This window comes from Nycticebus coucang, chromosome 2 (assembly GCF_027406575.1).
Source record: "Nycticebus coucang isolate mNycCou1 chromosome 2, mNycCou1.pri, whole genome shotgun sequence".
In the NCBI taxonomy this organism is placed as follows: Eukaryota; Metazoa; Chordata; class Mammalia; order Primates; family Lorisidae; genus Nycticebus; species Nycticebus coucang.
Window position 1 is genome coordinate 16949851 of NC_069781.1, and position 27320 is coordinate 16977170.

Sequence of the window (27320 nt, forward strand, 5' to 3'; positions counted from 1 at the left end):
GAAACTGGGCCGTACTGGTCAAGGCTTGCGTGGGAGGGGCAAGATGGCGACCCAGGCTTTGGGGCTGCTGAGGGAGGTAGCGAGGCTGGACGCGCCGTTGGAGGAACTGCGAGCACTTCACTCAGTGCTACAGTCCGTGCCGCTCAGCGAGCTTCGCGAGCAAGCGGCAGAGCTGCACCTTGGTCCGCTTTTCTCCCTGCTCAACGAGAACCACCGGTGAGAGGACCCTGGGTCTTCAGCGGGGACAGAGGGGCACACCCCTAAGTATAGATGCGAGAATGGTTGGGGGCGAGGGCAGTACTTTGTTCAGTCCCAGGGGAGGTGGAAAATAGCCGAAATTGCTGACAGCGAAGAATCCTCGGCAGGGAGGCAAGAGACAGGGTGCCCCTGGGTCACTCTTCTCTCCTCGCCTGGCCTCAGTTCATTCTCCGTGAAATACGAATTGGAGGTGAATTAGCAAGATTGTCCATTTACAAGGAATACTCCACATCCTAGTGTACAGGTTCTTGACCTTTTTCCTCTTTAAAGGGATCCTACCCTGGTAATGTGGCGAGGAGCATCGACATTTTAAGTTCACGTACCTATAATCCAGTCAGTCTTGTTACAGGGATTTAGTGCAGGTGTACACGCACAAGATGTAGACTTTGCTCTTTCGAACATGGGGCTGGAATCGCCCCAAAAGTTGCGGCAAGGGAGTTCCTAGCAGGGAATGCTCCAAAACTTTACTTGATATGGCTGGTTGGGATTCTAAAAAAAAGAAACACTAGACTCCAGGGCAATCAGTCCAAAGCATTTACTATGGCAGCTAACTTAACAGAGGACTGCAGCGGTCCTGGGGACCGCGAGAGAAAAGGGGGTGTTGCACCTTGGCATGTCCGAAACGAGGAGGTTAGAGTATGGAGTGTATATGGTTTTAAAGGCATTTCGCTCAGGGCTGGAGGCAGTTTTCTTTCAGTGTTCTGGGGAACAATGTTGATACCTTTACCAGTGCCTAGGAGTGTTTAAGGCCCAGCTTTCAAGGCACTTTGTGATTTTCGTTCAGGACACAATGAGAGGGAGCAGACTGGGGGACCCTAAAACAGTACAATAGGAGTAATTATAACAATGGTGTTTGACACCAAAACACTAGAAACAATCCAAATATCCATTAACAGGATTCGAAGTAAATTATGAGGAATTACTGTGTAAGACATTGTTGAGGTAGATCTACATATGGGACATGTAGAGATCTGTAGTATATGTCACTGAATGAAAAAAAATTGCAGAAGCTTATGACTCTATAATTGTATCCTAGAATTTTAAAAAAGGATTATGGTCCTCCACTCTCCCCGCACTCACACAGAGGCATGTGTAATATTGGGAATATCTACAAAGATGTACTAGAAATTATTAAAGAGTTTTGAAATGTTTCTGACCAAAAATTTTTTAAATGGCCTTACTAGGCTCTGTGTGGTGGCTCACCTGTGCTCATTACAGGGGTGAACCTGTAATCCCAGCACTCTGGAAGGCAGAGGCTGGTGGATTGCTTGAGCAAGAGCCAGACATGGTGGCAGGCACCTGTAGTCCCAGCTGCTAGCAAGGCTGAGGCAAGAGGATCACTGGAGCCCAAGAATTTGAGGTTGCTGTGAGCTATGAGGATGCCATGGCACTCTACTGAGGGTGACAAATTGAGACTCTGTCTAAAAAAAATAAAATAAAATAGATGGCCTTCCTACTTGAAAGGAACCTCTTGATTTCAGAGGGCTTTCTTGGGTCTGACCTTCTAAGAGTCCTTTTTCATAAGTGTTCTCCATTCATTAAGTCCATTAGTTAACGTTACTCAAATATGCCTGTGAAATCTCTTATTTGCCCCCCTTTTAATTCAGTTCCTTGTTCTTTCCCTCTTATCAGGTGTATGATATTAGCATGACTTCTCTTTACCTCTTAGGCTCGTTTTGGAGCCAGTATTTTCCACCTTGCAACCACAAACTTCTCAGGTAAATGGCACAAATCCTTTCCATGATTTTCCATTACCTGTGTTGTAAAATGATACGTTTTAGTCGCGCATTTGGGCCCTTTACAGTATATTTCCATTCTGCTTTTCCAGTCTTATCTTTTTCCTCCACTACTTCTTTTCCTCTGCTCCAATTACCAAGTGACATCACTTACTTTCCCTTAAGCATGACTTGCACTTTCCTAACTTTATTCATACCAGTCCTTACAAGTGAAATGTCCTTTCATCTATCCATATTCTGTCCTTCCTTTTAGAAAGAGCTGAAGTGGCCTACCCTCCAAAAAGTTTTTGTTGATTATACCAATTGCAGGCATTGCTCCTCAGATCTCCAAAAGAACATTATCATTTCTGTTAATGATACTTGACACTGTTGCCTTACATTATAGTACTCTGTTGATTTCTAGTTTGTACTAATAAGTTCTATGAAGACAGGGGCCATATTTTGTTCATGTTTGCATTCTTCATAGGGCCCAGCACATAATGCAGAATATACCCATTAAAAGATGAGACAGAGTTGAGAGAGAGATGAAGAGACTTTCAAAGGTCATACTGCAAGTGAAAGCAAAGATGCAGTAGGAACCAAAGTAGAGGGAAGCTTTGAGTAAGAAGGTCCATAGGGAAGACAGTTTGCTGAATGAAGGAACAATGCTTCAGGAAATGATTTTAATAGAAGTTTAAAATGGTAATTCAGAACTGAATACATAGTAGATGTCAACTGCAATTTGTGGGAATAATTCTCTGGATAGTATACTGGCAGTCTCGAGATATATTGCTATTCTGGCTAATACATGTTGCTATATATTGGTTCAAAATATGAGCTGATAGATTAGATTCTTGACAAGAGTTTTTGTGAAGAACGTTAAGCTCTAACATTACTGTTTTACAAGATAGAAGTCAAACCAAACTAATTTTAAGTATTACCTGTTTGGCTTTTGGGTAATACAGAGTTATATATGACCTAAAATTTATACACCGTGCAGTTTAACCTACATTGCTTTTTTTACAGCTTTTGTGAAGCATAATACATATACAACAAACTGCACATAATAAAATGTACTATTTGACAAGTTTTGACACCGGTGTATACCTGTGAAACCATCACCACAATCAAGATAACATATCTTTCCTTCCCAGAAGTTCCCTCCCAATCTTTGGTAATCCCTCCCTGCCTCAGTAGGGCAGCCACAGATCTGCTTTCTATGCCTATGGATGAATTTGCCCCTTTTTTGACAAGACATGATGGAGTGTCATAGAAATGTCATACACTACGTACTCTTTTGTTTGGCTTCTTTCACACAGCTTAATTATTTTGAGGTTTATCCACATGGCATGAATGTTCATTCCTTTTTATTGCTGAGTGGCAGTTGATTGTGCGGATATACCACAATTTGTTTAGCCATTTCTCTGTTGGTAAACATTTGAGATTTTAGTTGTTTTCTGTTTGGGGATGTAACTGGTGTGAATATTCATGTATAAGTCTTTACATAGAAGTATTCTTTTCTATTTTCTTTGAGTAAATACCTAGGAATGAGATGGCTGGATGGTATGGTGGGTATATATTTAACTTTTAAGAAACTGCCAAGCCATTTTCCAAAGCATTTTACAATTCTACCAGCAGTGTATGACAGTGGATTGTAGATCTAAATATAAAACCTAAAATTATAAAATGTTTAGGAGAAAACGCATGAAAAAAACTTTTGTGACTTTGAGTTAAACAGATTTCTTTTATATAACACCAAAAGCATGAGCTATGAAAGAACAGTTGATACATTGGAGTTCATTAAAATTAAATATTCTGTTCTTCAAAGGTCACAGTTAAGAGAATGAAAAGACAAGTCACAAAATGTAGGAAAATACAGAAATATATTTAGTAAAAAAACTTGCATTCAGAATATATTAAAAAAAACTTTTAAAAATTAATAGCAAGAAAGAAATAACCCAGTTAAAAAATGGGGCATATGTTTAGACGTGGTGGTTCATACTTGTAATCCTGACACTTTGGGAAGCTAAGGCAAGAGGATTGGTTAAGCCCAGGAATTCTAAATCAGCCAGGACGCTGGCTCTACAAAAAATAGAAAACTTTGCTATATTGGCCATGGTGGCATATACCCAGTAGTCCCAGTTACTGGGGATGCTGAGGTGGAAGGATTGGTTTAGCCCCGGAGTTGAAGGCTGCAGTGAGCTGTTATGATGCCACTGTGTTCTGGTCCAGGCAGCAGAGCTAGACCCTATCTCAAACAAAACAAAATGGGCAAAAGATTTGAGCAAAAAGATACACAGATGGCAGATATACATATGAAAAGCTTCTTATCAACATTATTAGTCGCCAGGCAAATGCAAATTAAAATCACAGTTAGATTCTATTATACATTTAATAGATAGGCTAACTTTTTTTATTAAATCATAACTGTGTACATTAATGCATTTATGGGGTACATTGTGCTGATATGATATATAATGTGAAAAGCTTACATCAAACTTGTTAACATAACCATCACCTCACGTAACATAACCATCACCTCACTTATTTGTTGTGGTAAGACATTTATACTCTACTCTTAATAGTTTTGAAATGTATCATTGCATTATGTACATTAGGTGAAGTCCCACCAAATGCCCCTCCCAATTGGCCTGGGAGAATTTTTTTTTCTTTTTTTTTTTTTTTTTTTTTATTGTTGGGGATTCATTGAGGGTACAATAAGCCAGGTTACACTGATTGCAATTGTTAGGTAAAGTCCCTCTTGCAATCATGTCTTGCCCCCATAAAGTGTGACACACACCAAGGCCCCACCCCCCCTCCCTCCTTCCCTCTTTCTGTTCTCCCCCCATAACCATAATTGTCATTAATTGTCCTCATATCAAAATTGAGTACATAGGATTCATGCTTCTCCATTCTTGTGATGCTTTACTAAGAATAATGTCTTCCATGTCCATCCAGGTTAATACGAAGGATGTAAAGTCTCCATTTTTTTTAATAGCTGAATAGTATTCCATGGTATACATATACCACAGCTTGTTAATCCATTCCTGGGTTGGTGGGCATTTAGGCTGTTTCCACATTTTGGCAATTGTAAATTGAGCTCCAGTAAACAGTCTAGTACAAGTGTCCTCATGATAAAAGGATTTCTTTCCTTCTGGGTAGATGCCCAGTAATGGGATTGCAGGATCAAATGGGAGGTCTAGCTTGAGTGCTTTGAGGTTTCTCCATACTTCCTTCCAGAAAGGTTGTACTAGTTTGCAGTCCCACCAGCAGTGTAAAAGTGTTCCCTTCTCTCCACATCCACGCCAGCATCTGCAGTTTTGAGATTTTGTGATGTGGGCCATTCTCACTGGGGTTAGATGATATCTCAGGGTTGTTTTGATTTGCATTTCTCTAATATATAGAGATGATGAACATTTTTTCATGTGTTTGTTAGCCATTCGTCTGTCGTCTTTAGAGAAAGTTCTATTTATGTCTCTTGCCCATTGATATATGGGATTGTTGGCTTTTTTCATGTGGATTAATTTGAGTTCTCTATAGATCCTAGTTATCAAGCTTTTGTCTGATTGAAAATATGCAAATGTCCTTTCCCATTGTGTAGGTTGTCTCTTTGCTTTGGTTATTGTCTCCTTAGCTGTACAGAAGCTTTTCAGTTTAATGAAGTCCCATTTGTTTATTTTTGTTGTTGTTGCAATTGCCATGGCAGTCTTCTTCATGAAGTCTTTCCCCGGCCTGGGAGAATTTTTTATGAGGAGGATCCCCTCTCCTCTGCCTCCGGCAATTGAAACAGCATCAAAAATATATTATTGGGATCTGATCAAACTAAAAAGCTTCTGCATAGCCAAGAGCACAGTAAGTAAAGCAAGCAGACAGCCTTCAGAATGGGAGAAGATATTTGCAGGTTATGTTTCCGACAAAGGTCTGATAACTAGAATCTACAGAGAACTCAAATTAATAAATAAGAAAAGAAATAAATAACCCCGTTTCTTTGTGGGCAAGAGACTTGAACAGAAGCTTCCCTGAAGAAGACAGGCGCATGACCTACAAACATGAAAAAATGCTCATCACCTTTAACCATTAGAGAAATGCAAATCAAAACCATTTTGAGATATCATCTAACTCCAGTAAGATTAGCCCACATCACAAAATCCCAAAACTACAATGTTGGTGTGGATGTGGAGAGAAGGGGACACTTCTGCTGATGGGAATGCAAGCTAGTGAGTCCTTTATGGAAAGAAGTTTGGAGAATACTCAAGGAACTAAAAGTAGACTGCTGTTTAATCCTGCAATTCCTCTACTAGGTACCCAGATGATCAAAAATCATTTACAACAAAGACATTTGCACCAGAATGTTTATTGCAGCCCAATTCATAATTTTCAAGTCATGGAAGCAGCCCAAGTGCCCATCAACTCATAAATGGATTAACAAATTGTGGTATATGAATACCATGGAATACTACCCAGCCATAAAAAGATGGAGACTTTACATCTTTTATGTTTATCTGGATGGAGCTGGAACATATATTTCTTAGTAAAGTATCTCGAGAATGGAAGAAAAAGTATCTGATGTACTCACCACTATCATGAAACCAATATATACTCACCTATATATTCACATAAATGTTAAAACAAAACTATAGTCCAGAAAGACAAAGGGAAGAGGAGGGAGAGGGTAGGGTAGTGGGGAGGCTTTGATAGGCTTATCAAAGATCAAACGACAATAAGTGGCTGGGTTCATCTCTTGGTTCTCTATTCTGTATCTGCCTCTCTATTTTTATGGATTGGCTAAAATTTTAAAAGGCACCAAAGCAACTCAAGTGCCCTTCCAGGGATGACTAGATAAACAAAATGTGGCATTTATATACCATGGGATATTTTACCTATAGCCTTAAAAAAGGAAGGAAATTCTTACAGATGAACTTCGAAGACACTATGCTAAGTGAAATAAGCCAGACACAAAGGGAGAAATACTGTATGGTTCCACTTACGTAAGATATTGAGAATAGTAAAATTTAGAGAGACAGGAAAGTAGAATGGTGGTTCCCAGGGACTAGGAGAGAGGAGAATGGGGAATGTTTAATGGATACAGTTTTCTGTTTGGAAGATGAAGAAGTTCTGGAGATGGATGATGGTGGTGGTTGTACAACAAAGTAGATGTACTTATTGACACATTTTTTTTTTTTTTTTTTTTTTTTTTGGTTTTTGGCCGGGGCTGGGTTTGAACCCGCCACCTCCAGCATATGGGACTGGCGCCCTACTCACTGAGCCACAGGCGCCGCCCTATTGACACATTTAAGAATGGTGAAGATGGTAAATATGTATGATCACAATTCTTTTGAAAAATGAAAAGAAACCTATAAGCAGTCACTCCTCTTTTCCTCTCTTTTCCCCTCCCACAGTCCCTGGGAATGAGGAATCTACTTTCTGTCTCTGTGGATCTCTATTCTGGACATTCCATGTAAATAGAATCATCAACATAAAGGAAGCCTTTTGTATTTTGTTTCTTTCACTTAGCATAATATTTTTAAGATTTACTCATGTTATGATATGTAACAGTAGTACTTCATTCTCTTTTATGGCTGAATAGTATTCCATGGTATGGAATTTTTATGTAAACATATTTTCTATTATCTTGGGTGTAAAAACATTCTTAATTTTCCCTTAGGCTCAGTTATGCAACATAGAATCCCTAAAATAAAAGTGTATGTTCACTTTTAAGGCAAGATTGTACTAGTTTAATTGTATACTCCGCTTAGCATTATTTATTAGCCCATTTGTTTGTACTGTTTGTTAAAAAGACAAGGAAATAGTTCTTGAAATGTCTTTTGTATTTACAACTGCTAGTCAGTAGTGGTAGCCATCAGGTTCTCTTTAATAGCTTATCAGTCTTTCCCTCATCTTCCCATCCCCACTACTCTTCCTCTGCTTCTTCCATCACCTCTTACCATTTACTGCCTTGTAATTGAAAATTCTTTCTCTAAAATTTATGCGGAGTGATTTCTGTGAGTCAGATATCATTATGTTACTTCTCTGATTAAAACTACTTCATGGCTTGCCATTGATTTTTCTGGAAAAAAGTATAAATTCCAAGCATGACATAAAAGACCTGTGGGAGTCGGACTCTGTGTATCTTTCCAGTTTGAATTCTTGCCATTCGTTTTACTCTTTTGCCTTCTCACCCCATCTTCCTCATCCTGACCCCAGTCACACCCAGCTGCCATGATAATGCATGTGTCACTGTGCCTTTTCATCTGCTTCTAGTCCTTGACCGGAAACATCTTTCCTGCTACATAACTCCTACTTTTTCTTAAAATTTAGCTTAGACATTATCCCTCTGGGTTTGGGAAGCCTTCCTTATACCTTGTGTGTGTGTTGGTGGGGGGCGCGTTGTGTGTGTGTGTTTGTTTCTTTGTTTTGAGATAGGGTCTCACTCTGTCCCTAGGCCAGCATGCAGTGGTATCATGATAGCTCACCAAAACATCAAATTTCTGGGCTCCAGCAATCCTCCTGCCTTAGTCTCCTGAGTAGTTAGGACTACAGACACCTGCCACCATGCCCAGCTAACTTTTTCTGTGTTTTGTAGAAATGGGCGTCTCACTCTTAGGCTGGTCTTGAACCTCCTGACTTCAAGAAATCATTTCACCTTGGCCTCCAAAAGTGCTAGGATTACAGCTGTGAGCCACCACACCCAGCCCCTGTGTTCTTTCTCAGGCTCCCCTAGCCTCTCTCCCTAGCCTATAGCATTTAGCTCCCTGAATCATAGTTGCCTTTTTTACTTTTCTGTGTTTTTCGTTAGACTGGCCTCCTTGAGGCTAGAGAATATATCGTATTCTTCATTGTGGCCCCAGTAAAGGTATGGCATGTAGTAGGTATTTAGCAAATGTTCAATAAGTGAGTAAAACCTGCTGTTTTAAAAAGAACTCTATGTGGAAGAGATCCTCATTGAGCAAAGCTTCAAATATTGTTAGATTCGGCTGGGTGCAGTGGCTCACGCCTGTAATCCTAGCACTCTGGGAAGCTGAGGCCAGTGGATTGCTTGAGCTCAGGAGTTCTAGACCAGCCTAAGCAAGAGTGAGATCCTGTCTACCAAAAACAGAAAAACTAGCTGGACATCGTGGTGGGCACCTATAGTCCCAGCTACTTAGGGCTCTGAGGCAGGAGGATGGGCTTGAGCCCAAGAGTTTGAGTTTGCTGTGGGCTATGGTGATACCATGGCACTCTGCCCAGGATGACAGAATGAGACTCTGTCTCAAAAAAAAATTAAAAAAAAAATATAGAGAGAGAGATAGATATTTGTCCTACCTGCAGGACATGAGCTAATAAGATCTATGATGTCTCTTTTAGGGAAAAGACTACTTTGTGTGTATCCATTCTGGAGAGACTGCTCCAAGCTGTGGAGCCAATTCATGTGGCCCGGAACCTCAGAGTTGACCTGCAGAGGGGATTAACTCACCCTGATGATTCTGTAAAGATCCTCACTCTTTCGCAGGTATGAAATTTTACTAGTACATCTTGACCACCTGCTCTGAGCTAGGTCCTGTGCTAGGTGTCAAAGATAGAAAGGTGAAGAAAACAGAGTCTTTTTCTCCCCCCACCATGTGCTTAGCTGACTATAACCAGGGAGACACAGCTAAAGTAAAAAGGTCCAGTAAGTACCATCTGAATCACTCATCAGATACTGACTTAAGTTCCTTTTACGTGCCAGGTATAATGCCATATGCTATTGGAGTTACCAAAATAAATAAAACTTAATTTCTTTCTTTCAAGCAGCTCCTAGTCTAAAGAAAAAGATTCCTGTGTGTTCACACAACTGCTCTGCTATGTTAGGTCCTGTTAGAGTGCCATGAACCAAGTGCCTTTGATCATAAAGTGCTACAGTTCACTAAACCAACAATTATGACAGTAACTCTTATTAAGCTGGTAACCACAACATCCTACTATTTAAGTGAAGAACCTCTGGTAAGAATTATCTTGTTGAAATGTTAGGTCCTAAGGAGATACTGAACGGCTGCTCTTTTTTCTCCTCTAAAATTCATTCAATAAAAAGGTAGAAGTCATGGATTTATTCATTGACCATTTGTATGCCTATTCAGTCTCATTTAATCTTCATAACTATGCTAGAATTAAGTATCTTATTACAGTTTTACAGATAAGAAATTAGCCTCAATGAAGTTATTTAATTTGCCCAAGGTCAGAGCAGCTAAAAATAGAACTAGGTTTGTATGTTCTCACTCAGTGGATTATCTCTTTACTCACTAGTTGTTTTCTTTCTTTCTTTCTTTTTAAAAATATAACTACACCATATGTGTGTTTGCCTTAATAAATCTGGGTCATTTTAGTTTGGGGAGATTTTTTTTTTTGGTGAGATAGTCTCACTGTGTTGCCCCAGGATAGAGTGTCGTGGCATCAGCCTAGCTCACAGCAACCTTGAACTCCTTGGTTCAAACAATCCTTCTGCTTGAGTCTTCTGAGTAGCTGGGACTACAGGCTCCTGCCACAATGCCCAGCTAATTTTTCTGTTTTTAATAGAAACAGGATCTCACTCTTAGGCTGGTCTCAAACTCCTGAGCTTAAGTGATCCTCCCACCTCAACCTCCCAGAGTGCTAGGATTACAGGAGTAAGCCACTATGTCCAACCCATTTTGAATTTTTAATGACTTAATAGTTGTAATTAACTTCTAAGATAACTGTACACTAATGCAATTTGACCACCATGTGGTCACATGTTGCCCTACTTTGGAAGAATGTTTCTGATTGTATTTTTCTTCCAGGTGGGAAGAATTGTTGAAAATTCTGATGCTGTTACTGAGATTCTAAATAATGCTGAATTACTAAAACAAGTTGTTTATTGCATTGGTGGAGAGAATCTATCTGTAGCTAAAGCGGTAAGTCTGCTGGAATCATCAACTTAAATATGTGAAGGCCTGTGTCCTAAAAAACATAGAAAGGCCTTCTGAATTGAACCCCCCAGCCCCTGTGAATGTGGCCGGTGCCCTTAACCACTGAGCTATGGGCCATGGGCCTTCTGAATTGAGAAGTGAAAGTTTAGAATGGATGGTTTGTGTGACTGAATTTGCAATCCCATCAGCATGGTATCAGATAAATAAATTGTCAAATAAATTCTAATAAACTTCTTCTGTTTATAATAGGACTACTGTATCTATAAAAGGACTTACACTGGGTTGCTTGAGCAAAACTTACATATTCTGTTGGGAATACCTGTATCTTTTCCAGCTATAAATAATATCTTCAGTGCTCACTGGGCAAGATGCATTCCGTGCACTAATTTTCATATCAGTCTTAAGTAGTTAATCATCTGTATTTTTGTGACTTAAGAAATATTTTCTTTCCTTATAAGGCCATCAAATCTCTATCAAGAATATCACTAACCCAGGCTGGACTTGAGGCTTTATTTGAAAGTAATCTGCTGGATGATTTGAAAAGTGTAATGAAAACGAATGATATTGTTCGATACAGGGTATATGAGGTAAGACTAAAAGCATGTTTTCTGATGCTTACAGAGTAGAGTGCAGTAAGGCTTGTGTGGGCTCATTTAACATGTATTCGTTGAGTATATAATCTGTGGTAGGTCCTATACTAGGTCCTGGGGATATAGGGATACATTCCCAGCCTACTGTGTGAAGCAGTTCTGTAAAAAATATTCATAGTGCAGTATAAGTACTCTATTAGAGGAGGTAACAGTAATACTACTAGTAGTAAAAAAAAAAAAAAAAATGGCTCTTACTTACACCAGCTTTGTACTAAGCACTATGCTAAAATCCTCACATATATTGTCTTTAAATTCTCACAGTAAATTTTGTGTCTTACTATCATTAATGTTGCTACTGATAGAGTAATTGACCCAAGGCTACAACTTAATAGGCTGCATATTCAAAATGGAGCCCTCTGCATTCTCTTTCTAACACTTTTCTTACTTTGCATGTCTTGGTAACACACTACCCTGGTTTTATTTCTGCCTCTGTTTCTTCTCAGTCTTCTGGCTCATTATTCTTTATTGAACCTTTAATTGTGGAAGTTCATAAAGTGAGGTTCCAAGCCCTGCTTTTACTGTAGTTTATACTCATTGTTAGGCAATTTTATTCATGTTATTTCACTTATGACCTGTGACGATAACTGTCAAATGCAAATTTCCAACTGAGACCTCATTTCTGATTTCAGACCGTTGTATCCAACTACTTATTCACGTTGTATCCAACTACTTATTCACTCTCACACAATCTTAGACATATTCTAAGCCCCTTACACATGCTTAAACTGAATTCCTGACCTTTCCTACTCACACCATGCCTCCAATAAAAAAACAGCAGCAGCAAACTGCCCCTATCTCAGTACACATAGTTGGATATTAGATCTGGTTAGGGTTAGGTTTGGAGTTAAACCATGTCCTCATTCTTTCTCAGGCTTTATTTCTTTTGCCACTTACCTGTTCATCACTACTCTACTTAAACCTATGTATTTCTCTTCGTTGTTCTAGCCACCACCATTGTAGACTAACCTACCAGTGGCTCTCACCTGCCTTACTTTATTTGCATCCAAATTTTTCTCTCCTCGTCCACTGAGATTTTTAGTTTGCTTATATTAGAAAGATCTTTTAAAAATCCAAATCTGAGCCTTAAAGAAAGATGGAGACTTTACCTCTTTCATGTTTACATGGATGGAGCTGGAACATACTCTTCTTAGTAAAGTATCTCAAGAATGGAGGAAAAAGTACCCAATGTACTCAGCCCTACTATGAAGCTAATTTCACATGAAAGCTATGGCCTAGTTACAATCTAAGAATAGGGGGAAGGGGGAAGGGGAGGGGAGGGAGGGGGGAGGTGGGTGGAAGGAAGGGGATTGGTGGTATTACACCAATGGTGCATCTTGCAAGGGTATATGTGAAACTTGGTAAACGGTCTGTGAAGCTAGTGAATGATGCCCCATGAATATATCAATGTACACAGCTATGATTTAATAAAAAAAAAAAAATCCAAATCTGATCCTGTCACTTTTCTCCTTAAAACCCTTTAGTGTCTTCCTATCTCTCTCATCAAGCCCTTGAGTTGTATTTGTTAAATGAGTAAGTGAATGACTGACAGAACGTGTGAATGAATTCAAGTGGTTTTTATCATCTGTTTCTTTTTGCTGATTCAGTGCCCTAATTGATGATTTCTTGGGGAAAAAAGTGCTGATGGACCCAGATATAATGGAACATTTCTTTGCCAAAGTAATTTCTTAGTGTTCAGTGAAGCGTTCCCACTTAAAGAGACAAATAATAGATTTTTTAAAATTGAGTTCTACAAAGTAAATTATGTTGTCCTGCATTAAAATAAAATCTGTCAGGTTGGGGGCTATTTTGACTTTTTTTCCTTTTTCTTTTCTTTCAGCTCATTGTAGAGATTGCTTCTGTGTCACCAGAATCTTTAAAGTACTGTACCACAAGTGGGTTGGTAACCCAGCTCCTGAGAGAATTGACCGGTGAGGATGTCCTAGTCAGGTGTGTTGATATAGAGAGTTCTTAAAGCAAAATGTCCTCTTTTAGAGGGACAGGAAACGACCTTGAGACTCATCGTGATTTTCCATGATTACAGAGTGTGCCCAGATTATAATCTCATGACTAATACATGTTCCGAAGGAGGGGCCTTTAGAAAATTGCTCAAGTTACATCACAACGGCATATTGAAAATTGGCAAAGCCCCACAATTCAGCTGCTTTCAAGTGACTGTGTTCCTTGTCACAAGACTTGTGTGTTCTTAAGAAGTTACTATGACGGGCGGCGCCTGTGGCTCAGTCGGTAGGGCGCCGGCCCCATATACCGAGGGTGGCGGGTTCAAACCCGGCCCCGGCCAAACTGCAACCAAAAAATAGCCGGGCGTTGTGGCGGGCGCCTGTAGTCCCAGCTACTCGGGAGGCTGAGGCAGGAGAATCGCTTAAGCCCAGGAGTTGGAGGTTGCTGTGAGCTGTGTGAGGCCACGGCACTCTGCCGAGGGCCATAAAGTGAGACTCTGTCTCTACAAAAAAAAAAAAAAAAAAAAAAAAAAAAAAAGAAGTTACTATGACATGGTAGCTGCCATTATGTATTTCTTAACATTTATATCATATGCATTTATTGGTGTTAAATAGCAGCACTATAGCATGATAGAAAAAACATGGGCTTTTAAAGATGAGGAAGACTTGGGTTTACATGCCTCTCTGCTACTTATTAGCTCTTTGGCCTTGAAAAAACTATTGTAACCTTAATACACCTCAGTTTCCTCATCTCTCAGAAGGAACAGAACAACTCTACAAAGAAGATATTGTGAGGATTATGTGACGTGACCATGGAAACCAATATAAACTCACATAAGTCCTCACGGAAATGTTAATTCGAATCTCCTCCAGCCTCTGTTATACCCTTTAATATCTTCCAGATATTTCCTTATTAATATTTCATAGCTTAGTAATATTTCCTCACTGTTGAATACTTATGTATATAGTATTTTCTTTTTTTTATCTTAAATAGTTTTCTGACTATCCTATGTTCTTTACATGTATATATGGCTGAATTTTTTAATTCCATATGTGCATAAATCAGTCACTCGTTTACATTGTTTCAAAGCATTTGAGTATCTCAACATGAGAAAATTAATTTTGTTAATTACTTTTTAGCCTTATATCAAATTTTGTGATGGGAAACACCTGTGAATGGTCAGTTAAAATACTCCAGGATTAACTGTAAAAATATTTCTTAAAATTATTATATTTGATCATGGATGTTAGATAGCAGATAATACCAAATATTTATTACAGTTTTAATATGTGATGATGAAATTATAATTGTGTGAGGAAATACTTATGTTTTTTAGAGATGCATACTGAAGTACATAGGATAAACAGCAAGATGACTAGGATTTGCTTTAAAATAGTTCAGCACAAAATGGGAAAAAAAGATGAAATAATTAAAGCAAAATCTTGATAACTGTAAAATCAGGGTTGTGGGTACATGAGAGCTTATTGCGCTTTTCTCTTTACTTTTGTAAATGTTTGATATTTCAAAATAAAAATATTTTTTTTAAAAAATCTAGGAAGCAGCTAGGTTATAGTGGAAACAATAGTGGGCCTCAAGTCAGAAGGTCAATATTTAGGTCTAACTTCTGCCCTTAGTAACAACGTGATTCCAGATAAATCGCTGCAACTTTCTAGGCGTTGCATCCTCATCTGCAAAGTAAAGTCGAGGTTATTGACCTTTCAGATTTGGTGGGGAAAATTAAATAAGACAACCTATATGAAAGCAATTTGTAAACTATGCTAATCATATGCAAAATATTTTTTTGTCCTTCTGACATTTTAGAGCCACCTGTATAGAAATGGTGACATCACTGGCATATACTCATCATGGACGACAGTACCTTGCTCAAGAAGGGGTTACTGACCAAATTTCTAATATAATTGTTGGAGCAGACTCAGACCCTTTCTCTAGCTTTTATTTGCCAGGTAAGAAACAGTGATGCCTATGGAAATGATGGTGCATATGTTTTATTTCTGAGTTATCTCAGATAGAGAAGGCCAGGGATTATTTTTCTTTGAACTGATTCCCTTTAAAAGATACCTATATCCACCAATTCAACAGCACATTAAAAGGATCGCCCTGATCAAGTAGGATTTCTTCTAGGGATACAAGGATGGCTTAGCCTATGCAAATAAATAAATATGATACACCACATTAACAAAACAAAGGACAAAAATATAATTGTCTCAGTAGATATAGAAAAAGCATTTGGCAAAATTCAACATCTTTTTGTGATAAAAATCTCAACAAATTAAGTGTAGAAGAAATATATCTCAACACATTAAAGACCCAATATGACAAAACCACAGCTAACATCATACTCAATAGTGTAAAGTTAAAAACTTTTCTTCTGGCTCGGCGCCTGTAGCTTAAGCAGCTAAGGTGCCAGCCACATACACCTGAGCTGGTGGGTTCGAATCCAGCCCGGGCCCACCAAACAACAATGACAGCTGCAACCAAAAATTAGCCGGGTGTTGTGGCAGGCGCCTGTGGTCCCAGCTACTTGGAAGGCCGAGGCAGGAGAATGGCTTGAGCCCAGGAGTTGGAGGTTCCTGTGAACTGTGATGCCATGGCACTCTACCCAGGGTGACCCACAGCTTGAGGCTCTGTCTCAAAAAAAAAAAAAAAAAAAACTTCTAAGAACAGAAACAAGACAGGGATGCACACATTTACCATTTAATATTCAACAAAATATAAGAAGTTCTAGCCAGAGGAATTAGGCCACTGAAAGAAATAAAAGCATTCAAATAACAAAGGAAGAAGTGAAATGGTCCCTGTTCACAGATAACATCTTTTACATAGAAATCTAAATATTACACACACACACACACACACACACACACACAGTTAGAACTAAAGAATGAATTCAGTGAAGTTGCAGAATACTAAGTCAGCATATAAAAATCAGTAGTATTTCTGTACACTAACAGTAAACTATAATATTTGAAAAATGAATCAAAGAATCCCAGTTTCAATAATATCTAAAAAATAAAAGTAAAAAAAAACTTACCAATGAATTTAAGGAGGTAGAAGATCTGTACACCAAAACTATAAAACATTAATGAAAGAAATTGAAGAAGACACAAATAAGTGGAAAGTTATTCCTTGTTCATAGGGAAATTAATATTGTTAAAATGTCTGTGCTTGCTGGGCATGGGGGCTCATGCCTATAATCCTAGCACACTGGTAGACCAAGACAGGAGGATTGCTTGAGCCCAAGAATATGAGACCAGCCTAAAAAACACAGCAAGACCCTGTTTCTACAATAAAGAAAAAAATTCTCTGGGTGTGGTGGCAGATATGTAGTGCCTATAGTCTCAGCTACTTCAGGAGGCTGAAGCAGAAGGATTGCTTGAGTCTAGGCCTTGAGGTTAGAAAGAGCTATGATGATGCCACTGCACTCAAGCCTGGGAAACAGAGCAAGACCTTGTCCTTAAAAAAAAAAAAAAAAGTGCAAGCTACCCAAAGAAATATACAGATTTAAATCAGCCCCTAGCAAAATTTCAATGACTTTTTTTACAAAGTAGAAAAAAAAAAATCATAGAATTCATATGTAACCATGAAAGACTTCGAATAGCCAAAACAATCCTGAACTAAAAGAACAAAACTGGTGGCATCATTATACTTCAAAATATACTATAAAGCTATAGTAATCAAGACAGCATGGTACTATCATAAAAGCAGACACATAGACCAATGTAAAGCAGAATAGAGAACCCGTAAATAAATCCCCACATTTATGGTCAATTGATTTTTGACAAAGCTGCCAAGAAGATTCAGTGAAGGAAGGACAGTCTCCTCAATGAATGGTGTTTAGACAGCTGCAGAAGAATGAAATTAAACCCTTATTTACAGTGTATTCGACAGTCAACCCAATTAGTTAACTATTATACCTGAAAGTATAAAACTACAAGAAAAAAGCATAAGGGGAAAGCTCCATGACATTTGTCTTAGCAAAGATTTTTTGGCTATGACCCCAAAAGCACAGGCAGCAGAAGCAAAAATAGGCATAATAGGATTACATTAAACCAAAGAACTTCTGCACAGCCAAGAAAGCAATAAGTAGAGTAAAGATGAAACCTATAGAATGGGGGAAATTATTTGCAAACGGTATAACTGGTAAAAGATTAGTATCCAAAATACTTATATAAGGAAGGAACTCAACCCAATAGCAAGAATACAACCCAATTATAAAAAGAGCAAGGGATCTGAATAGACTATTCTCAAAAGGTGGCATATACATATAGCCAACAGGTATATGAAAAAATGCTCAACATCACTAAACATCAGGCAAATGCAAATTAAAACTACCCCAATTGGAATAGCTAATATCAAAAAGACAAAAGAAAACAAGTATTGGCAAAGATGTGGAGGAAGGGGAACCCTTGCCTACTGTTGGTGGGAATATAAATTAGTATAGCCATTGTGGTAAGCAGTATGGAGGTTTCTCACAAAATTAAAAATAGAGCTATATGATCCAGCAGTCCTACTACTGAGTATATATCCAAGGGGTATAAAATCAGTATGTCAAAGAGATAACTGTACTCTGTTTTCATTAGAACATTATTTACATGTAGAATGTAAATGTTTTGGCACAGTAACTGAGATAACGCCGGAAAGGCTATGTTAACCACTGTGATAAAAATGTGTCAAATGGTTAAAAAAAAAAGAACATTATTTACAACAGCCATGATACAGAATCAGCCTAAGTGTCCATCAGTGGATGACGACTGTAGTGTGTATTCACGCATTTATACTATTTAGCCTCATGAAAGAAGGAAGTGCTGTCATTTGCAAAAACATGGATAAACCTGTAAGGCATTATGTTAGATGAATTAACTATGCATAAAAAGACAAATACTGCATGATCTCATGGAATCTAAAGAAGTAGAAGAAGAGATTAGAATGGTGATTACAGGGCCTGGGTTGGGGGATATTGGGTGGATGTTGGTTAAAAGATACACAATTTAAGTTAGGAGGAATAAGTTCAAAATCTATTGTTCACGTACAATGTGGCTACTATATTTAATAACAGTGTATTATTTTTGAGAATTTCTAAGAGTAGATTTTGAGTGTTCTTACTGCAAAACATATGTGAGATTATGCATCTGGCAAAACATATGTGAGATTATGCATATGTGAGATTATGCATTACTTCAGTTAGTCATACCACAACGTATACATACATTGTACATGATAAATATCTATAATTTTTTTGTCAATTTAAAAGACTAATTTTATAAAAAGGAAGATCACCCCTAGCCCTTTCATGAGGTCGACTCTCTTGCCCTGGGAGAAATGTGCTGTTGATGCTGGTTTTTTGGAAACATAGTGCTGTTTAGCGCATTAGAATATTTTTCTTTTGAAGATCACATAAAAAAAAAAAACATGAATAATACTAGTAATGACATTTGTAGTATATTTCAGATTCATCAAACCTCTGAGTTGGAATCTTATTTAACTTAGGAACTACTCCTGGATATGCTTGATCTATCTTTCTTCATTACTTCCAGAAATTGAAGATTTATTTATTCCTCCCTTAGTTAGCCTAACTCACTTTATTAATGAACATATCTGTTTACAAATTTCTTCCTAATAATGACTCTAACCTTGCCTTTTTATAATCTGCATCCACTGGTCCTTGTTCTTTGTTCTTCCTCTGGCATATGCCAGTACCTTAGTATTTGGACCCAGCTCCATGGACTCCCTTGGCTTTCTCATCCCTCAGGACTGTACATAACATGTCCTCTCCTAATGGTCTCTGATTTCTAGGTAACATGCTATTCTGATCTTTTCCCTCCAGGTCTGCAGTTTATTTCTGTTCCTATGAAGACATAGGGCCCACAATTTGTGCTGTCTTGCTCTTCTATTAAAATATGTTTTTGTAAATATCTTTAGGTTTTGTGAAGTTTTTTGGGAACCTGGCTGTCATGGATAGTCCTCAACAGACTTGTGAACGTTATCCTGTCTTTGTGGAAAAAGTCTTTGAAATGGCAGAAAGTCAGGACCCCACCATGATTGGTGTAGCAGTAGACACAGTTGGAATCCTAGGATCCAATGTTGAAGGAAAACAGGTTTTACAGAAAACAGGTCGGTATGACTTGTCTTGGCTTTCATTAGGGGTATCTTAATTCTTGACAAGGTTTCAGTATTTAGGTTCATTTGTGTGAGTTACTTGCATTGTAGGAACTATTTCATGGATGGCAGTCTTAATCAAGACCTTTGACTTATCTATCTCTAAAAGTCTAATAATTATTACTGGAAACTTTTTTTTTTTTTACTTTTCACTGTTTAGGGTTCTACCAACCACTTTGAATAAATACTGTTTCCCCTTTCTGTTTTCTTGAATAGTACCCTTGGTGTAGGAGTCAGAAAGACTTTGATTCATATCCCAGTTGTAACACTCTTAGGTTTTTTTGTTTGGTCGGTCGGTCGGTTGGTTGGTTGGCTGGGTTCTTTTTTTGTTTTGTTTTGTTTTGGAGATAAGAGTTTTGCTGTGTTACGCAGGCTGACCTTGAACTCCTGAGCTCAAGCAGTTTTGCTGTACCCTCCTGAGTAGCTGCAGCTACAGGCGTGCACCACCATGGCTGCCCCGGACTTAGCATTTTGAACTTCATTTACTCATTTCACTTATCTAGCCCTTGTTTTTGTCATTTATAAAAAGGGCAGGGCGGTGCCTGTGGCTCAAGGAGTGGGGCGCCAGCCCCATATACTGGGGGTGGCGAGTTCAAGCCCCACCCCGGCCAAAACTGCAGAAAATAAATAAAGAAAGAAAGAAAGAAAAGGGCATAATGACTATTTCTTAGGGTTGTTACAAATATTAATGAAACTTTTTGTATTTGTAATGTCAAAGAAAGGAAAGAAAAGTTTGTTCTAAGATTATGTTGAGAAAGATACTTTCATGACACATCCCTGACTATATTAACAGTACAGTGAATTCTACACACAAAAATATGCAGCACTACTTCTAAAACGCCTATGAAATATGTGTTGAAAATTAATGGGCTGTTGTGTGTGACAACTAATATCCTTGTTACCTGTACTTTGCTGCATGCTTTTACCTATAACTTATAATCCTTTTACAGTCCTGCAAAAACCATCCTATTGTCAATCTTGTTTTATAAATAAGATAGATGAAACCCAGAGAAATTAAGAAAATTTTCTGATATATGAACTAGGGCAGCTGCTCCTTAAACCTTGGTCCTTTGATTATAGTTTTGTACCTAGGATTGTTAAATTAATGGAGACAGGAAGTAGAAGAGTGGTTACCAGAGGATGAAAGTAGGGAAGAAGGGGAGTTATTAAAATGGATACAGAGTTTCACTTTGGGTTGATGAAAGAGTTCTGGAGATGGATGGTGGTAGTAGTTACACAATGATGTGAATGTATTTAATGGCACTAAACTTTATGCTTAACAAATGGATGGAGTAATAAAATCTATGTAATGTATACTTTACCACATATACAAAATCTCATTGTTATCTTTCAAAGGAACTCGCTTTGAACACTTGCTCACAAGAATAGGACATCAAGCAAAGAATGCCTCAACAGAGCTAAAAATTAGATGTTTAGATGCCATTTCATCTCTTCTGTACTTACCAGTAAGTCGATTGGTAAATTAATGAAGGACAGTGGGGTATGTCCTGGAGAATAAATCTCTAGGAGTCACCATAATGCTAGTTAGTATAAATGTTGACAAAGTAAGCATCATTGTTAATAAAAGAAGATAACCCTCATATTACTAGGATCATGCAGTGTTTTTAAGTTAAAATGGAATCATAGAGTGTTAGAACTAAGATCCTGGAGGTTGCTTAATCAATCTCATCTTTAAAAAAGCTGGAAAAGGTCTCAGCTGAATTTGAGAAAGAGTGCTCCAGACTTAGCCAAGATCACATGGTAAATTAATGACAGATTGTTATCAGAATCCAGGTTTCCTGACTTCCAAATGAGTACTTTTCTCCAGATAAGTTAACCTTGTGATAAGATGTTCCTTTTCTGTCCTGTAGCCTGAGCAGCAGACTGATGACCTGCTGAGGATGACAGAATCCTGGTTTTCTTCTTTATCTCGGGACCCACTGGAGCTCTTCCGTGGTATCAGTAATCAGCCCTTTCCTGAACTGCACTGTGCTGCCTTAAAAGTGTTCACAGTAGGTATCCTCTCCTCTTGTGTAGGTCCTTCTGGAACTCTGCCAGTGCCACACATAAGTACTTAAAATGAGCCCATCCTTGTGCCATGCTCTGAGGATGTCAAGTGCCTGCTATAGTTTCTGCCTTCTGCTGCCTTAGAGACTAATGAAGGAGTCGGATGTGTGAACAGGTTATGCTTCTCTGCCACCCTCCTTTGACGCCATCCTGCTAGTCTTCCTGAGTCTGCCATTGCTTTTCCTGGCACTTAATTCTCTGGGAATACCAGATTGCTTATTTCATGTCTCTGGACTTTTGCTGTGCTCTTTGTGTCTAATGTTCTTCCTTAACTTTGTTTTTTAGCTTCATTCATTCTTCAAATACTAGCTTAGGTATCTCCTTTGCATGCTTTGCCCAAACTGACAATTGGCTTTCATATATTGCATTCATTCATTCAGCAGATATTACTTGAATATCCTTTCTTGCTTAGTGTGAGGGATATGACAGTGAACAAAATATAAAAAGACAAAAAGACCTTCCTTTCGTGTACCTTCCTGTCTACTGAGGGAGCCAGACAGTGAATGTAACTGTACGGTTACTTATGTGATTACAGCTGTGGTAAAGATTATACCTCTGCATTCTATTATGTTGAAAATACTTATTTATTGACCTCTCTCACCTGTTAACCAGAGTTTATTGAGAGTAGAAACCATATCTGGTTTATCTTTGTAGCCCCAGCACGTAATCATGGTGCCTATTCTTACAGAAATGTAGTAATCACTTTAGTAATCTTATCATAAATGGGAATTTGGATAGCGTACTTGGCTTAGACTGGGAGGGAACAAGAGCAGTGGCAGGGAAAAGAGAGGGAGGCCTGCTGAGGCTGTGATACATGATCTCGGTCTTACACTGGCTCTCAACCTTCCTAATGCTGAGACTCTTTAATACAGTTCCTCATATTGTGGTGACCCCCAACCATAAAATTAAAATAATAAATTAAAATAATTTTATGGTTGGGGGGTCACCAGAACATGAGGAACTGTATTAAATGGTCACAGCATTAAGAAGGCTGAGAACCACTGGTCTTGAAGGATCCAGATAGCCCTATCATCTTCAAAGTCATAAGACTGCTTTACCCTCTAAAATAGTCATTGTGTAAGGTAGCCATTGGCTCCTGCTTCGTATTTTCATTTATTAGTTTACTTTTTGTTCTTCTACCTTATCTTCTGCTTAGTTGGCAGTGGTAGAGACAATTTTTTATTTACTGGCTGGGATTGCTATTTTTATTTCCATCCACCCTTCACCCTTGGCCGCTAAGTAGGTCAGTGTTCCTCAGACATTAACCTTAGGGAGCTTGTTCAAATTTGTAATAGATTCTGATTCAGTAGTTCTGAGATGGAGCATGAGATCCTGAATTCTAATGAGCTTCCGGGTGATGTTGGTGCTGCTAGTCTGTCCAACACATTTTGACAGGAAGTAACTATGCCATAAACTTAATTGTTACTTGTTTTTCATTAAAATGTAATAGTAAGGTTTTTCCAAACATTATAAAGTTTGCTTATTCCTTGTTTTTAAGTTTGGAAAAGATAGAAAAGTAAAACTTTGTAAATGGTATTGTGTTCTTCATATCATTCTGCAGTTTGCTTTTTCTCAACATTATGTTTTTTAAAATACATTCTACATTAAAGACGCAGTTAGAAAGTGGAAAGTATTTTCTTAAGTTAGATTCTCAGGAGGGAATTAACAAAGGGTAACACTTGAAAGGTTCTTGTTGCTGCATTTCTTTCCAAGTATTGTGCCATCCCACTAACAAACTTCTTAAGACTCAGGGAAATTGTGTTTTCTGTGCCTTCCATTTCAGGCCATTGCGAACCAACCCTGGGCTCAGAAACTTATGTTTAATAGTCCAGGTTTCGTAGAATATGTGATGGACCGGTCTGTGGAACATGACAAAGTTTCAAAGGATGCCAAATATGAACTGGTGAAAGCACTTGCCAATTCTAAGACAATTGCAGAAATCTTTGGGAACCCAAATTATTTGAGACTCAGAACTTACCTAAGTGAAGGTCCATACTATGTGAAACCAATTTCCACAACAGCAGTAGAAGGAGCTGAATGATTTCTCCTAAGTGTGATCTAGAGGACCAGGTTTTGACCAGAATGCCTCCTAAGGCATTTGACTCCGTCTAAATTTTACAAGACTTCCTTCCCCCAGAATTATCATGGAAAGTCTAATGTAACTTTATCAACATTATATTTCTATACTGAAATACAAAGTGGAACCAGCTGGCAAACTTAGTCGTAATAGAACCAACGTGTTTCAGATTCCTTTGACTGTCTTAATCTGTGCAACAAGATGTACGTTTTTGTTCTTCTCTCAGAAAATTTTTGTGGACGTACAGTCTTGTTTAAAAATCTGCTTCAAATAAAGTGAAACCAAATCGTTTCTAAATTCTCTTCATCACTTTTTTGTTTGGTCCTTTTTCCCTTTCTGATTCTACTTTCACTTTCAAACTCTTGGATGTATTCTTAGATGTAAGAGTAGTATGGAATCTTAAAATTATGTCCTCTATACTGAGAATAAATACGTTTTATAAGGTGTTTTGATTTTTTTGTTACTACTATTCCTTTGAAAAATAGGCATAAGATAGTGTTTATAGTATTCATTTGATGGGTTTTTTTTTGTTTTTTTTTTTTTTTTTGCTGTTTATCAATGAATTTACCCTGGTCTGAGAGAAAAGAAAGTGATAATATGTTAACTAGAAAGTTTCTTAAACTGTCATTTTGTTCATCAGTGAGTTTTTACCTTTAATTTTTTATGTCAATAAAGTCTTTTGTTTTTTAGAGGCAAGGTCTCACTCTGTTGCCCAGTCTATAGCATAGTGGTGTAATCATAGCTCACTACAATGTCAAACTCCTGGGCTCAAGAAATCCTCCCACCTCAGCTTCCTGAGTAGCTGGGACTACAGGTGTGCACCACCATTCCTGGCTAAGTTGTTATTTACCTACTAACTTAACTTATTTATTTTTAGAGATTGGGGCTCACTATGTTTTCCAGGCTGGTCTCAGACTCCTAGCCTCAAGTGATCCTCTTGCCTTGGCCTTCCATAGCACTGGGATTGCAGATGTTAGCTTCCATGCCTAGCCTCATAAAGTCAATCTTGAGTTAATCAGAGAGAGGGACACTTACTCCTAGCAACCAGAGTCGGCACAGAAGGGAACAGTATGTATAAACCAGGATGCCATCTCATTAATTTACAAAGATAATCTTTCACCGACATAAACTATACCCATCTATTTTCCGGTGTTGTTCTGCACTCTGCACATCAAATCATCAGTTTAGAGATTTCTGTGTGAGTATGTTGTCAGAGTGACACATTCAGAATGAAGAGAGATTTCTTGTGTAGGCCATGGTAAAGTTAATAAACTGTCTCTGCTCTATAACAAAATCATTCACAAGTGACTGGAATTATCTGATCCCCGGATTGATAATCTTTCCTCTGCCTGGCCAGAAGAAAGATAGCCTGAGTCTCTTTTTTTTATGTATGTCTCCATATTGACTTTTTTCTATTGCTAATAACACTAGTTAGGCTATAGCCAGGTCTTTCCTAGCCTGAAAAATATTCTCTTTAAAATGAATTTTGCGGGCGGTGCCTGTGGCTCAAAGGAGTAGGGCCCTGGCCCCATATGCCGGCGGTGGCAGGTTCAAACCCAGCCCCGGCCAAAAACTGCAGAAAATAAAATAAAATAAAAAGACTTTTGCTTTAATCTCATTTTTCATAATGTTAATTTTTTTGTCCAATTTTTTTCAATGTGGTAAAACATACATAACAAAATTTGCCATCTTAATCATTTTTAAGTGTATATAGTTCAGTGGTTGACAATAATGTACTGTTTGTGTAGAAAGATTAGGTAATCATCAAACTAGTGTCAGACACTTGAAGGTACTGCTGATTCCTGGGTATAGAATACTTTGTCCTATTTTACAGACCTCCTTGGAGGTTTGGAAAATTTTATATAGGATGCTTGATTAGTTCTTTTCAAAATCTGTAAAAATTCCCAAGAAAGAGTTGCATATTCATCTGCCCTTTAATAAGGCATTCTTGAAATGTGATGATGTATGGGGAAATATGGTGTTGCCCTACAACCTTGTGAACAGGTGCTGGGATCAAATGCTTGAAAATGAAACACCAGAGATGCCTTATCAGCAGTGTGTGTGCATTTGGATCTCATGTGGAAGTATAAAATGTTTTCTCTATTCCTGAAAATAAAAAAGGAGGCCAGGTGCGGTAGTTCACGGCTGTAATCCTAGCACTCTGAGAGACCGAGGTGGGTGGATTGCCTGAGCTCACAAGTGCGAGACCTCATCTTTAAAAATAGCTGGCTGTTATAGTTTCCCTGTATATTATGTTCATGTAGCTGAGTTTATAATTTTCATTAACTAGATCAAGTCAGCATTTGTTGATGTAAGTGAACATCACAGTTACTGTCAGTTGAGTTTAAGCCAAATATATGCATAGAAAAGGGTCTTCCTATTAATGGAAGATGATAATTTTAAGATGTATGTTAATTTCAGCTTTGTATGTTTAACTTCTATTACATAAAGTGTTTTTAAAATCTCCAAAAAAAAAAAAAATATATAGCTGGGTATTGTGGCAGGTGCCTGTAGTCCCAGCTACTCAAGAGGCTGAGGTAAAAAGATGGTTTGAGCCCAAGAATTTGAGATTGCTGTGAGCTGTGATGCCATGGCACTCTACTGGGGGCAACAAAGTAAGACTTTGTCTCAAAAAAAAAAAAAAGGAGACTATGAAGAGAATGTCTTAAAAGAGTCTAGGAGGGAATGTCACCAAGATGGCAGGGTGGGAAATACATTCACACACAAAAGAAAACCCACAAATAGGGCCAATAAGCAATACACTGGAGCCAAAAAAAAGAGAGAGAGAGAATATCCACACAGAAAGGACTGCTGATGAGATTGGCACACCTGAGATTCCAGAAGAGAGAGAGAAGCAAAGAAGAAAGGTGGAGTTCATCAGTACCAGCCATGCAGCAAGACCTGCTGTGGTCCCTAGCAGCTTACTCTGCAGAGGACATTGGTATCTCTTGCAACTGAGGTAACCAACAGCCACTCAGAAAGGAAAACTGAGTCTGCAAACCCTTGCACCAGCAGAAGCAGCTATTATGAAGTCACTTTGATCTTAAGATCAAAAGTTCAAGGCTCTAACAAGTGAGCCGTCTAGATTTGCAAGTGGAGCCATTTTGGGAAAAGAGCCATCACATCACCCAACCTCTCATGGGCTCTGACCCCCAAGCTATAACCCTTTTGAGTGTGCCCACATTCCAGACATAGGTTCTATGGCTGCATTTGGCCCACCTACACCTCAGACATAACAGCTACCACTAGAGTGAGCTAGTTCACACTCAAGGCCCCTGAGACAATCCCCTGTGGCATGTGCCGGCACTCTGGGCACCAGCTCAGCCATCACAGAGAGCTAGACTCCACCATGACCTCAGAGTCACTCTGACTTTGTGGATGCCTGTGCTTTCAATATCAGCTCTTCAGCTACTTCAGAGGTATCCAAGCTTCACCTTCTATTGCCAATGGAGCAGTGGGGGTGCTTATACCCTGGGCACTAATGCCACTACCACCCCTAATTCTAGAGCCATAGTAACTC

The 27320-nt window shown here is 38.5% G+C and overlaps 1 protein-coding gene across 1 annotated transcript; it reads left to right on the forward strand.

Moving 5' to 3' along the window:
- Positions 1-25401, forward strand: PSMD5 (proteasome 26S subunit, non-ATPase 5). The gene is made up of 10 exons (XM_053564169.1): positions 1-216; positions 9318-9462; positions 10745-10858; positions 11332-11460; positions 13361-13470; positions 15304-15446; positions 19420-19611; positions 21013-21122; positions 21528-21668; positions 23507-25401. The coding sequence occupies exons 1-10, from the start codon at positions 44-46 to the stop codon at positions 23762-23764; spliced, it is 1515 nt and encodes a 504-aa protein (XP_053420144.1). The 5' UTR covers positions 1-43; the 3' UTR covers positions 23765-25401.
- The last annotated feature ends 1919 nt before the right edge of the window (positions 25402-27320 follow it).